The 13767-nt window shown below is 42.7% G+C and overlaps 1 protein-coding gene across 11 annotated transcripts; it reads left to right on the top strand.

Annotated features, from left to right (window-relative positions):
- The first annotated feature begins 1557 nt into the window (after positions 1-1557).
- Positions 1558-13226, top strand: ncoa5 (nuclear receptor coactivator 5). 11 transcript variants are annotated; one of them, XM_069691075.1, is made up of 12 exons: positions 1558-1652; positions 3439-3483; positions 5108-5375; positions 5588-5695; positions 7777-7840; positions 9773-10012; positions 10111-10235; positions 10636-10765; positions 10951-11150; positions 11270-11474; positions 11671-11762; positions 11974-13226. In XM_069691075.1, the coding sequence occupies exons 3-12, from the start codon at positions 5207-5209 to the stop codon at positions 12543-12545; spliced, it is 1905 nt and encodes a 634-aa protein (XP_069547176.1). In that variant the 5' UTR covers positions 1558-1652; positions 3439-3483; positions 5108-5206; the 3' UTR covers positions 12546-13226. The 11 variants fall into 11 exon arrangements, with proteins under 11 accessions (XP_069547176.1, XP_069547175.1, XP_069547180.1 ...); XM_069691074.1 differs by having other exon boundaries at positions 10948-11150; XM_069691079.1 differs by having other exon boundaries at positions 10089-10235; positions 11974-12490.
- The last annotated feature ends 541 nt before the right edge of the window (positions 13227-13767 follow it).

Here is a 13767-nt window from a genome sequence, read left to right as displayed (position 1 = left end):
TCACGAGAACTCTAAAGGAGATAATATCCCAACCTGGCAACCCCGCCGCACTCGTTCGGGGATGAAAGGCAGGATACAAACCAGAAAGATTTCTGTTTACGACTCGTGATGGTTGAAAATCAAAAGCTTTGATAATATATCACGATCAAGTTTGTGTTTAATTACAAAAAATAAATAAAAATAATGTCAAAATAAGACAACGAGTTTGGACATAATGGTCTGATTTATTTTTTTGCCATAGAGACAGAGAGGGGCTCATCAATAACAAGTCAGCATTTGGGTACTATCCTAAACTAAAAAAAATAGCCTGTAGGCTATATTATATATGGAGGGTTTTTTTTTTTTTTCCCCCAGTCAGATCACCTGGTAGCTCTTTCCTCGTGTTTGCATGCTGCCTTTTCGTTTTGTGTTAAAAAAAAAAAAAAAGGTTTATTATTACCACAATAATTTATTACAGGCCTGATAATTAAAAGGAAGATATGACAAAACAATGAGTGAAGAGAAAGAAAAATGGTGAGGTTAAAACATGAATATGAATCACTCCGTTTACAAGCCATAGTTTGACATAATGGTCCTGGTATAATCATGGTTATGGCGTTTAAGTAAGTTTGCAAAGTTTGTGTGCGTACCAGCATAGCTGACCACGCTGCAAGTACAACTTTGATATGTCCTTCTGCCTAACAATGAGTTAAAACAACTTTCTGAACGGATATTTGAGATAGTGTTAAAAATAAATATAAAAAAACAAAAACATGTCAAGTGAATCACAGAGGTCGGGGCCACCTTTTTACATGTACACTTAGTTGGCAGTTTATTGTGTTCAGCTAAATCAAACGCATTGCGGTACATTAGTCCCGCAATAAACCTGTAAGAGCTGTAGTGTTCAGTTTCAAACTTCGGAGGATGTTGTCTTTGATGATATCAGGTGTTTCTATTATTTTGTCCACCTTATTCACATCAGTGACACAAACACCTCAGCAGCTAAAATAGGTTAGGTTATGTTAGGTTAGGTAGTTACTTTATTAATCCCCGAGGGGAATTTTTTTTCGCTACAGCAGCATACAGAAGCAATAAGATAATAATAGAATAATAGAAAAGTAATAAAATAGCAGTAAAAAATATTTAAAAAAATTAAATATAAATATATAAATATATAATAAATATAATATAAAATATAAAAAATATATAAAATATATAAAATTATAAAAATATATAATATAAAATATAAAATGCACAGTATATATACAGTACAGTATATATCTATATATATTATATACAACAAAATATAGGAAACAATCAGTATTTTTTTTTCCTGATAATGTTATGAGAGGGATGGATGGGGAGGGTGGGGTGGTGGTGGTGGTGGTGGTGTGTGTGTGTGTGTGTGTGTGTGGGGGGGTCACACTGTACATGTCAAATGTCCCTTTTCGCCAAAAACACATCTCGCAGTTAGCCAGTAGATGGCGGTGTTTGTAGCGATAAACCGCATTTGCGGCAGCAGAAGAAGAAATCGCCGCCAGCTGCCGTAAATGAAGTCGAAGTGTCGCTCCGCGCAAGACAGACCGCTCTTCATTGTGAGAAGATAAGCGCCCGTCTGCGGCCTAAAGGGGGGGGGGACTGAAAACGGAGATAAAACAAAATACACGTCGGAGGTGAGTAAAGAGTTACCTCTTGTCGATTAAATAAAGGCAAACGTGCACTCGAGGCCGTTTTTTTGGTTTGTTTTTTTGTTTTACGTCGGTCGCAACGAGACGGTTTTTTTTTTTTTGGTAAACGTTTCCTGGGAGCTAAATCTTGGGAAGCTATCCTCGCTATGTTCACCACGTAGCCGAGAAATGGCGCCGTTAAAGAGCAGCTGTTTCAGTCCCGGACGAATTAAAAAATCAAAACCCGGTTGTTAAGCAGGCGCAAGCAGCTTGTGGTACGATTTTTTTGTTTTTGTTTTTAAAAGCGAACGGGCTCGTTTGGACGGAAATAACCATGTTGGCTAAACAGCTAAATCTTAGCTCGCGGTAGCTCTAAACTGTTAGCATTTTAGTAAAAGTGGGTTTTTTGGGTTGTTTTTTGTTTTGTTTGAAGAAGTGTTTGATTCTTTTTCTTTTCTTTTTTTTTCTCCACACAACTTAACACGAGTAGTTGCGCATAACTTTAATACCCAAGAAGCAGAATTTAGGCTGACACAGTCCCATGTGCTGCGGGCAATATAATCGGTCGCATTTGCGACACCATAAACACAGATTATAAACCGTCATTAAAAAAATCCCCTATTAACATGCTCCGTTTGAAGGCGTCAGACTCTTTCATATACATATATATATATATATACTTAAGGCCTGTACTTTGCTGCAGGATTTGCGGTTTTCGAGGTAACTTCAGGTTTTAATTCTGTTTTTTTTTTTTTTTTTTTTCGAGACGTTTTCGGAAGTGGTTCAATTCTTACCGGGATGAGTTGCCATGGTAACTAATGCTGCACGCACACATCAATTCTGTTGGAAAATGACATCACCAATCGTAAAAGATCCTGCGCGTGAGAAAAGCCAAACTTTGACTTTTGTTATTGAAGATGTACATTTTATGTCATCCGTGCATTTGTACTCCCGATTGAAACAAACAAAGCCTTGATCTTGGTTTACTTATAAGACGATTAAATTATGTTTATGTCAAGTTCTCACAGTTCTATCTGGTTGTACGGGTCATAAGAATACAATACTTTATATTATATATATAGATATGTACTGTATGTATATATATATATGTATATATATATATATATATATATATATATATGTTGACTGTGTTTATTGGTTTGTTGTATATAATATATATAGATATTTAATGTACTGTATATATACTGTATGTACTGTGCATTTTATATTTTATATTTATATTTTTTATTTTATTGCTTTTCTATTATTATTTTATTCTACTGTTTCTACTATTGCTCCTGTATGTATGCTGCTGTGGCGAAAAAATTTCCCCTCGGGGATTAATAAAGTATATACCTACCTACCTACCTACCTACAAATCACATTAAAATATATCATCTTATTTTGCACACCTGTCAATTCATCATATCTGATAGAGTATTATATTATTTTTTTTTTTAAATATCTGATACAGAGTATTATATTTATTATTATTATTTAAATATCTGATAGAGTATTATATATATATTTTTTTTAATATCTGATGGAGTATTATATTAACACAAGTATTAGTGCACTTTGAATTATTACATTACACACTTGCACTGGTACATATTTTTGTACTTTATCTCCCGTCTTTTGTGTTTTATTTTTCTCACAGCTTGGTTTTTCCTCTTTTCTCTTCTTTAATGTTACGTCAAATTCCTTGTATGTGAGCATTAGGAAATTATAAAAAAAAATTCAACTGTGTAAAGTGGTTATTTTTGTTTATGCATTTATTTCTTTGTTTCAGAGCATCTGTGGACGGTGAATCCAGGCCACCCAGGTTCAAGTTTAGGTATGTAAGGGGCTGCTCCCTAAAAAGCATGCATACATTACCTGCAGCATACTTGCAACTTAACTTTCTATTGTGAGTTTGTGCTGTGTCTCGGCACTGTGACCTCCTTGAGGTTTTCCCTCTAAAATAATTTTACATTGTGGCATCGAGGACATGTTGAGACATTTCTCCACGGCAATTTTCTTCTACACGACGACGCGTTTGAATTTTGGCATTTTCAAAGCGACGGCCCGACCACGATTTCATTTCGATCAATGCAATTTTCCTCAAGACAGCTTTACCGTTTCAAGAGAAGAAGACCGTTTCATTGGATGCTGCATTTCGCGTCGTAGAAAGCACTGTTGGAGAGTCGTCTGCACTGTTTGGTGAAATTTTACAGACCTAATGGGATGAATTTTTCTTGTGTGGTGTGACTATAAACTTAAATTACTTAAATTGCCTAAATATTCTATTCAATTCAGTTTGAACTGTTTCTTGCATCAATTCAGAGTTCAATTTAAGGAGCAGCTTATTTCCCTTCATACCTAACACTCGTGTCTCTTTCTCACAACAACAGAGTAAAACTTTAGGATTTTGTCAAAAATGTTTGAGGCTCCTGATTTTTATATATAAAAGTGTGCGTTTTTAGGATCAACTTAAAAAAAAGAAATAATAATTGAGTGATCGAGACAATGGTGTTTACTTGTCACACCGACGTTCGGGCTGCTTGTACCTTCTCAAACATTTCATCATCACGTGTTCATCCATCGATCGGTCCGGCTTTTTTGACGTCGTCATCGTCCGCCCTGTCATCTTATCGTGGAAATTTTGCATTTATTTCACAATAAAATGGATGCGTATGGAAACGGTCAATCAGCCATTTGTACCAGTTACATTTAGTTTTCAACTACGAGATGCAAGACCGTCCGATTTCAACTCAGAATTTGACCGTTGGTTCCCGGTTGAAACTTCTAGACTCCGTCCTGAACAAGTATTTCAAGTAAAATTTAATCTGAAATTTCTGTGGGTAGTTGGGGAGAATTTTGTCTTTTCCATTACAGATGCCTTCATGAAAAAAAAAAAAAAAAAAAAAGCGAATTTTTCCGATCGAAAATTGAATTTGCGGTACTTAAAAGAAATGCTCTCTGTGTCCAGCAAAAATGTCTTACTGGTCCACAATAAGTGACATTGTGGGCTGGTTATGTGAGACTTTCACATATTTTCAAGGGGGAACTTCAGACTGAGACTGAGGCCCATTTGTATCATGGAATCCCGACGGAAAGGCGGAGTTGCGTTTTTTGATCGATCTACTCGACATTAATCACACACTTGATACCCGACTGCTGTTCCTCGCGTTTGAGGAAAGCTTTCAAATATGGTCCACTTTATTTGTTGCGCAAATGAGCACAAAGGAAACAAAGGACACAAAGAAAAGCAGGACTTTTTATATCAGATTTTGCATTAAAAAAAAAAAAAAAAAAAAAGAATTTTTAACGGCATTTGAATTTGCTTTGTTTAAACTTTGATGTGATCTTTTTTTTTTTAATTTCATTTTTTTTTTTTTTATCTGCAACTTTTGCTCCACTAAAACTCTTTATCCCTCCAAGAAATTTCATCTCTTCTCTTAACTCACTGACATTTTCAGGATTGTGGACAATTTAAAGACTTAATAGTAAACAAACCAAACTGGTCCGAGCTTTTGAGACGCACAAGGAAAGAAACCGGTAAACCTTGGGATCTAGTCATGTCTCGCCGAAGAAGCCGCAGCCCATCGCCAGCACGTTATTCGCGCTCCTGCAGCAGCAGTGATCCGAGGGATTTGGAGAGAAGAATTTTTGTTGGGAATTTGCCGACTTCCGACATGGAGAAGAAGGATTTGGAAGACATGTTCAGCCCGTATGGGAAAGTCATCGGTCAGTAAACACAACATAAGCGATAAGTTGCCAATTTCACAGGCATTTTAATATTTTAGATATCACCACAACATTAACTTAGACACACAAGTCTTTTGACGTAATGCAAGACTTTTCATTTTGATCATTTGTGAAGTGGATACTTGGGTAGGTACCCAAAATGTTCTTCGTAATGGTCCTAAGATTGTACCACTTAAATATTCCTCTTCCAGGCGTATCCATGTTTCGTGGGTTTGGATTTGTACAATTTGAACGCATTGAGGAAGCCGAAGCTGCGAAGGCGGCCCAAAAGGGTCGAATATATAAAGGTTATAAAATAGGTAAGCCTTAACCGCAGAGGGTGTGATTGTATGACTAAAGAAGACGCGTTTTTCTCGGTGCTGAGCGATCAACAAAACCAAACTCATAAAAGATTAAGGTCAAGATTGTGATTGGCCCTGTTCACACCTGGCATTAAATCGCGTCTTGTCGTCCCACCAGGAAATCGCTATCTTAAGATTCCGATGATAAATGTTAAGTTGAACCAATATCAACAGTATTTGTGGGAGCTTGACATTTTCTAAAGGAACTGAATAGAGGCTACGCTGAAGGCAAGGCAGCACAAAGTGTCCAAACAAAAATTCTCTCCATCAACAACAAAAAAAAATAATAGTATAGTCAGCGTAATGAATAGTCAGCAAGGTTTCTTCTGTTGCTGCTCATTAAAACCAACCGCAAGTCCAATGACTAGAAAAAAAAAAAAAAAAGCAATACCATAAGGAGAGGTGTTTGTTTGAAACGTGGTCTTATCATGAGAATAACGTGTTTTTAAATGGCATGCGTTTTATCCACCCATCCACTTATATCGTGCACTTGTTTGTACAGCATACAGCATGTGTTGCCTAATATCTAAAAAGATGAACTGTAAAGAGATTTACTTTAACTGTAAAGCTGCTTGTTTCACCAAAGTCACCTCTTGGTTTATCTTATTTTATGTTATTTTTTTTTTTTTTTTACCTCGTCTAACTTCTGACAAACATCAGACCATCTTAAAGTCCCCCCCCCACCCCCAAAAAAAATCCATAAACGGAGCCTGAAGAGACATTTATATTTTCCTACACAAGTTTTCTGAACGTGTTTTGACTTTTGCTTTGTATTTTGAGCACAAAATGAAAGAGGCTAAATAACCAATGTTAATTTTCCTCCTCAGACAATTTGTCTCCGTGTGGCCTGCTGCATTTAGGACAACGTCGTCGTAATAATGTAAACCTATCAGGCCACAAAAGAGAAAAATGTCTTAAACGCGTTCTATCCAAGTTCGCTGTCCGGAGGCTTTCGGACAGATGGACGTCATTATTATCGTAATGACATTTATTTGCACAGGACTTCAATTCGGTCGAATAATAAACGATAGCAACTTCCAAATTTGAATTATGGCACGAGTACACTAGCTGAAGGGTGGAGCGAGAAAGGATGTCTTTTCGTCAAAACGCCTGTCGCTTTCAGCTCCGATCCTCGCGTCCCCGCATGCGTCCCCGCATGCGTCCCCGCGATCGTTCACCGATTCACGTGTTCATCATTTGCACGTCGGGAGGTCGCCGGAGAAACCCGACCGCACGTCGTCGCTCGGGACCCGTCGGAAGGGTTGAACCGACGTTGCTTTGAGCCTTCCTCACGCGATCGGATCGCTTAAGACGTACGTTAATACCAGGTGTGAACCGGCACGTGAGAAACTTTCAAGAGGCATGACGATTGTTCTCATCTGTTACTGTGAAATTGGTAATTAAACAAAAAACAAAAACAAAAAAACAGCAAAGAAAAATGAACAACTTTTGCTTTATTTTTTAAAAAGACAAAACAATTTTAACGATGTAATGTGCTGTAACCGGTAAAGGAAATGCCCTTCACAATATCAGTGGAGCGCTACGCAAGCCAACAACTAACCTCAAAGATTGTGGATTGTATATTTTTTAATGTGCAACTCATTTTAAACAACAGTGCAAAAATAAACAAGTGCTTTATTAAATTCTGGCGAAGCCCGAATCTCTGCAATCTCTTGTTTCATTTGCAGCACTGTTTTTTTTTTGGAGTTTTCTTCCACGTGGACTCAAATGTGTCACTTACGTTTTGAAGGGGAGCAAACATTTCCTTCCTTTTTTTTGTTGTTTTTTGTTCCCCCCTCCTCCTCCTCCTCCCCCCGTTCATCCTAAACTCGAGCCGACAGATTCGGCAACTCAAATTTCGCTGCATTTCGTCCAGTTTGGATTTTTTTTTTTTTTTTTTCAAATTTGGATCCCGGCACTCAAAAGTTTCATTTGGATCGAGAACGTGTCGGCGCGGCCGCTCCCATTCTGCGTGAAACATCATGAGCTAATCTACATGTCACTTGTTATGTTCAACGTTTGGATTGATTTATTTTCAGATGTAAATATGGCAGTGGAGCGACGGCAACCTAAACCTCAATCCCAGCAGAGCCCTCCACGAAGGTAAAGTAACGCGAAATTGGTGTGAAGAACTACCATCATGGCCTCCGAGGTGTCGGTTAAAAAAAAAAAGAAAAAAGAAAAGCAAAGAAAGAAAAAGAAAAAGCGTATTTTAACTTTCCCCCCCTCACCTGTCAGTCCGCTTGACGGAAGCTGCCGCACCATCAGATGGGTTTGTGACGGTTTATGGAAAAGTCAATATTTCACCCCCGAAGTTCAAACCGCCTGATGTGTTGAAATAAAGAAAAGCGACATATGAATGTAATTTAAAGTGTCCTCGCCTCAAACATTCTTGAGCTTTATGGCTTTTCGGCGCCGGTTTTCTTTGTGTGATTTTTTTTTTTTTTTTTTTTGGACCTGAATTTCTTCATTCAGCTACAACGTGCAACTTTTCCATCTGAAGTGAATCGATTTTTGTTGTTGTTGTTGTTGTTGTTGTTTTCTCCACCCGGCTTCATATCCGGAAAGCCGGTTTGTGTCCCGCAACATGTGTACGCTGAGCCTGCGTTCAGTCTCGAGGCGCACTAAAGCCAAGACGGCACGCCGAAATGAAAACGCATTAAATATTACCCTCTGCAATCTTTTTGGGAAGCGAGTTTATAATCGCACTGAATTTCCATCCTCAAAAGCATCCGCCGAGCCAGTTTTCCGTTGTTGTTGTTGTTGTTGTTGAAGAAGAACTCGACCTATGTTGTTCAGATATGCGTTTCTTCACCTGCGACCACCAAAAAAAAAAAAAAAAAACCTAAAACCGCTCGCGTCCGGGAGATACCGACGATCGGGGTCATCTCCTCTTAAAAACACGGCTCGGCCCTCAAAGTAGTCTTCAGCTCCACGGGGCGCCCGTTTAAAAAAAAACAACCCGCGCGTGGACACTCGTCTACTGGAGGTTCGTCTTTTAACACCGACCAGCTGAGGAGTCTCGTTACGTCCCACAAAAACACCCCGTCCACCACCGGGGGACGCTTATTTCGGGGACACCACGGGAGACCGACGTCGACGCGATCCGGTTTGTGTATTTAAGGCGCGCGATGCGCGGTATCCCACGGAAACCCGCGAGGCTCGAGGTTGTTTTTTTTTTTTTTTTATTATTATTTGGGAGACTTTACTTTTGCATTCCTTTTTTTGCGATGCGTGTCGCTTTACTTCTTCTCCGATCTGCCGGGAACGACTGATGTTTGTCAGTCCGGTTTATACTCGTCGGGTAAAGAAGAAGGAAAAAAAGATCCGCAGGTACGACAGCGACGAGATGAGACGCTGAAAAAAACAATCAATTTTGTGGCCCAAGTTTGAGTTGAACATGAAATTAAATCGAAACTTTTGTTGGAAGATGTTTACTGAAAAAATGAACGGTTCTTTTTTAAAAAAAAAAAATGTTTTTTTCCTCACCACTCTGACTGTGATGGTAAACTTGTCGTCTCCACGAGTAACACCTGAACATCGGACCGTCGATCTTTAGGACATACGAGCAGTCCTCTACGTGTCTTAATCCGGGGACATTTTAAGAAAGAAGATTTTGGTGAGCTCGTGATCGGAGGACGGGAACGCGGCTCACGGGGGGAAAATGGAAAAAGCGAACGGTCATAAAGTTATTGATCTAAATGTGCAAAAATAAACCACCTCGGTCCTTTCAGAGTTTGATTACTGGACACGGTTGGTTGCCGAGACTTTTGTGGCGTCACTTCCTGGATTGAATTTGTGCCAACTTCCTCTGTGAACAAAAAAAATGCTTTCGGTCGCACCGCTTCGGTTCGTGAATACTTAAAAAATAAATAAAATTCACATTAAATAAATCCTGATTAATTTGATTTAAAATAGCTGCAGGGGCCCGTCCTCACCATCCGAGGCCCGAAACCCTCGCGACCCCCTGCGGTATTCCTTTAGGCATCCTAGACTCGTGACTGTTCCTGCAGTAACCGACGGTATCTCTCTCAGGGCCCCGTACAGCAGTTATGGGGACAGCAAGGAACCCCGGCCTCGGTCCCGTTCGCCCGCTTACGGGCGCGAGGCGCGCGACGGGCGCGACGGACGCGACGGACGCGAGTCTCAGGACGGCCGCGACGGGAGGGACTCGGGTCGAGAGGCGAGGCCGAGCCGCGACTCTCGCGACCACGATTACCGCTACCGCGGCTCGGAGAGCCGAGACAAGGACGCCAGGGGAGACGCCGCATACAGGTGAGCGACGCCCCCCCCACACCCCCGTCCCATCAGCCGGAAGTCCCGAGTTACGTTGTCCGTCTGTCGTATGAAGCGGAAATGTCTCCGTCATACAGCAGAGACGAGTACGACCGATATTACCGCAGCAGCAGCAGCACTGCAGACGACTATTACCGCAGGAAGGAGGAGCCCTTCAGGGACCCTTACATGGACCCCTGGAATGGACGCCGCGAGCCAGAAGGTAGGGGGTGTGTGTGTGTGTGTGTGGGGGGGGGGGGGTATTAGTTCGTTATAATTAGTATATATATCGTTAAGTCATAGTGTTCAATCGTAAATGTATATTTGTTTTTTTTCATGGGTACATTTGATTTTCCTGATTATCTCTATTAGAACTCACCAGTTGGGTTTGGACCCCCATCCCGCCTCCCCTCCCTGTGTAATTCAATTTTTTTTGGGGGGGGGGGGAGAATTTGTCCTCGAATCATCCGTTTCATTTTAAGATGTTTCATAGTTTTGTCATATTTAACCGGCTTTTTAACCGGATTGGTGCCAAATTTAGAATCGATTTTGAAGTAGAGGAAAAAAAAAAAAAAAAACACGCTTGTGACATTTAAACCTTGAAATCACCTCCCGGACCGCAGAGGACCGCGCTCGACCGGAAGAGCGCCGGCGCAACGAACTGTACCGGCAGTACTACGAGGAGCTGCAGCGGCGCTACGACACCGACCGACCCGTCGACTGCTCCGTGATCGTCGTCAACAAGGCGCAGAAGTATGTTCACTGTCTGGTCTCTCCGCGGAGAACCGCTCACGGACACGCCTCAAAACAACACACCGGCACGCCACATGTTATTTGATATTGCGCGCGTGTGTGTGTGTGTGCGTGTGTGTGTGTGTGTGTGTGTGTGTGTGTGCGCGTGTGTCCACCTGTTACCCGTGTTTCAAAAACAACTGCAGGGAGTATGCCGAGACGGTCGGGCGGAAAGTCCGCGATTTGGGAATGGTGGTGGATCTGATCTTCCTGAACACGGAGGTGTCCCTCACTCAGGCTCTGGAGGACGTGGGCCGCGCCCGCACCCCCTTCGCCATCATCATCACCCAGCAGCACCAGGTCCACCGGTCCTGCACGGTCAACATCCTGTTCGGCACGCCTCAAGGTAAAAATACGGGAGGGCGACGCGAAGCGCGGCGCAAAAATGTCCCAAAAAAAACAACAACAACAACGGCGCGGCGTCCCGTCGCGCGCTGACGTCGGTTGTGGGCTTTGTCGCCTTAGAGCACCGGAACATGCCCATGCAGGACGCCATGATGCTGGTCGCCCACAACTACGACACCTACAAAGTGGAAAACCGGGAAAAAGAGCGCGAGGAGATCGCCAGGAAGGCCGCCAAGATGGCAGACGACGTGCTGCTCAGGGAGCCCGACAGAGAGAGCCACCCCGTTTCGGTCCTCACCGCCATCACGCTGCTGTCCGAAAACAGGTACCGGGGCTCCACGTCCGACGTCGCAAATCAACGATAAGACAAAAAACCAATTGTGTGGCTCAAGCAAATATATCTAATTTGAGTTGCGGGTTGTGTTTTACAAAACCTGATTTGGTTCATTTAAAAAAAAAAAATTAAAAAAAATCTCTCCACTTTAAATAATGAATTTTTCTTGTGTGTGGTTGTCGGGTAGATTTGTCACCCCGGAGGAACTGGACAGCCTCCTGGCGTACCTGAAGGACAAACGAGCTCGGCTGGTTCGGAGCACGGCGGATCCCCTCGCAGGTAACGACTTTCATTCCGCAGAAATCATTAAAAGGACCCGTTCGCACTTTTCACGTGCGCTTTTAAAAAACCCTCTTCACGTGCACGCGTGCCCAAAGAGCGACCGTTCCGGCGTCCTCCTTAGATCTCCTGACAGGAATGTGTATTTGTTGTTGTTGTTGTTGTTGTTGGTGGGTGCGTCACACTCTTAACCGCGCTCGTCCGCCTCCAGCCGCAGGCCACGTCGGAGCTCCTGCCGCGGCCGCGCACCACGACGTCCCGGCCCCCGCCGCGGTCCTCCCCGCCTCGTCCCACTCTGCTCTCGCCGCCCCGCAGTCCAGCCACGTCGGCCTCGCGGCCGGCCCGAGCGCCTCGGCCAACCCCAGTCACCAGCAGGAGCTGCAGGCCAAAATCCTCAGCCTGTTCAACAGCGGCTCGGGGCCGTTGGCGGGCGCCGCCGCCGCCGCCTCCTCCTCCCAAGCGCACGCCTACGCCTCTCTGGCGCCGTCTCCGTCCCAAAACCCGTCGCGCCCGGCTTTGCCCGGCCCCCCCGCGGCCGCACCGCAGGCTTACAGCAACCCGGCGGGGCGCCCGCCCGCGGCTTCGGCCGCTCAGAGACCCCTTACCTCCGCTTCGGGCATCAACTTTGACAACCCGAGCGTCCAGAAAGCTCTCGACACACTCATTCAGAGCGGACCGTCTCTCAACCACCTGGTGGGCACCGCGGCCGCCCAGCAGCCGCCCCCCAGGCCGGCTCCCGGCATGGGCCAGATCCCACCCATGTCCTATCCTCGACACTACTGACGGACTGCAGTGAAGGCATCACTACTCCTAACATGAGGTCCCCCCCCCCCCCCCCTCCCCCTCCCCCCCCCCACCGATAGAAATAGACTCCACATCTGTCTCGGTGCAGAGGATTTACCAGCTCTGTGGTAGACTACAGGAAGGTTTTGTAAAAGATTTTAATCGTTTGTGTTTTTTTTTCTCCCCCCTACACACACAACGGTGTTTTAAATTTCAAGACTCACCACGTGAAGGTCTGCATTTTCAATTGTAATTTGCTAAAAGAAGAATTACTGTTTAAAAAAAAAAAAAAAAAAAAAAAAATGAGGTTCTCGATGGACTCCTTTTGTTCTTTTCCAACCATGATCTGTTCATGTGTTTTCTAGTTTTGCGGTGTTTTCTCATTTGTAAGATTGTTTTCATCGGCACAAGACATGATTAAAAACTCCAGACACAATTGCTGTAATAAAATGGTATTGGTTTATTGCATTTTGTGCTGACAAATCTATAAAATGGAACGGGTATCGCCAGAAGCCATAGAGATAAGCATTTGAAATGTAAGATAAAACTACTTTTTCCTCTTTTTTTTTTTAATGTACCATGAATCACAATAGAGAATACATGTCTTTTTTTTTGTTTGTTTTTGTTTTGTTTAGAATATTTAACTTACACTGACACAAAAAATAAACACCTCCACACTAACTGTATTTGATTTATTTACACGTAGCCCCCCCTCCCACCCTCGCCCATAACCACCCCCACCCCTCCCACCCGCCCCCCAGCAGTTACAAGTGCACATGTACACACACACACACACACACACACACACTCCCACAGAACTGAAAGGAACACACTACGGCTTTACCATAAGAGGTACAGTATCAAGGAAAAGTCATGAACGCTTCAGAATGAAAGAACATTTTTCTTATTAGTGAAATTTGATACAGGTGTGTCTTTGTGTGTATGCTGTATATATATATCATCTACATCCCATACATGTTTGGTTTTTTTTTTTTTTTTTTTTTTTTTTTTTCTCCAAGCATCCGTACAAAATGTTTCCCACATGTCCAGTGAATTAAAAACAAGTCTGGACAGTGACAAGGTTCTTCTGGAGGGGAGGTACTTGCTTAAATGAAATACCGAAAAATTAATTTTGGGAAATATTCGTTAAATGAGAAGATTTAATATCATTCATGTCTGTCAGTTAAATATGAAGCTGCAGCAGGCTAACGTAGCTCAGCAC

This window comes from Brachyistius frenatus, unplaced genomic scaffold (assembly GCF_029030835.1).
Source record: "Brachyistius frenatus isolate BFR_SWC_R1_liver_20210118 unplaced genomic scaffold, ASM2903083v1 Contig_10, whole genome shotgun sequence".
Classification (NCBI taxonomy): Eukaryota; Metazoa; Chordata; class Actinopteri; family Embiotocidae; genus Brachyistius; species Brachyistius frenatus.
Note: the sequence above shows the minus strand (reverse complement) of the source record. Positions and strands in the feature narration are given on the sequence as shown.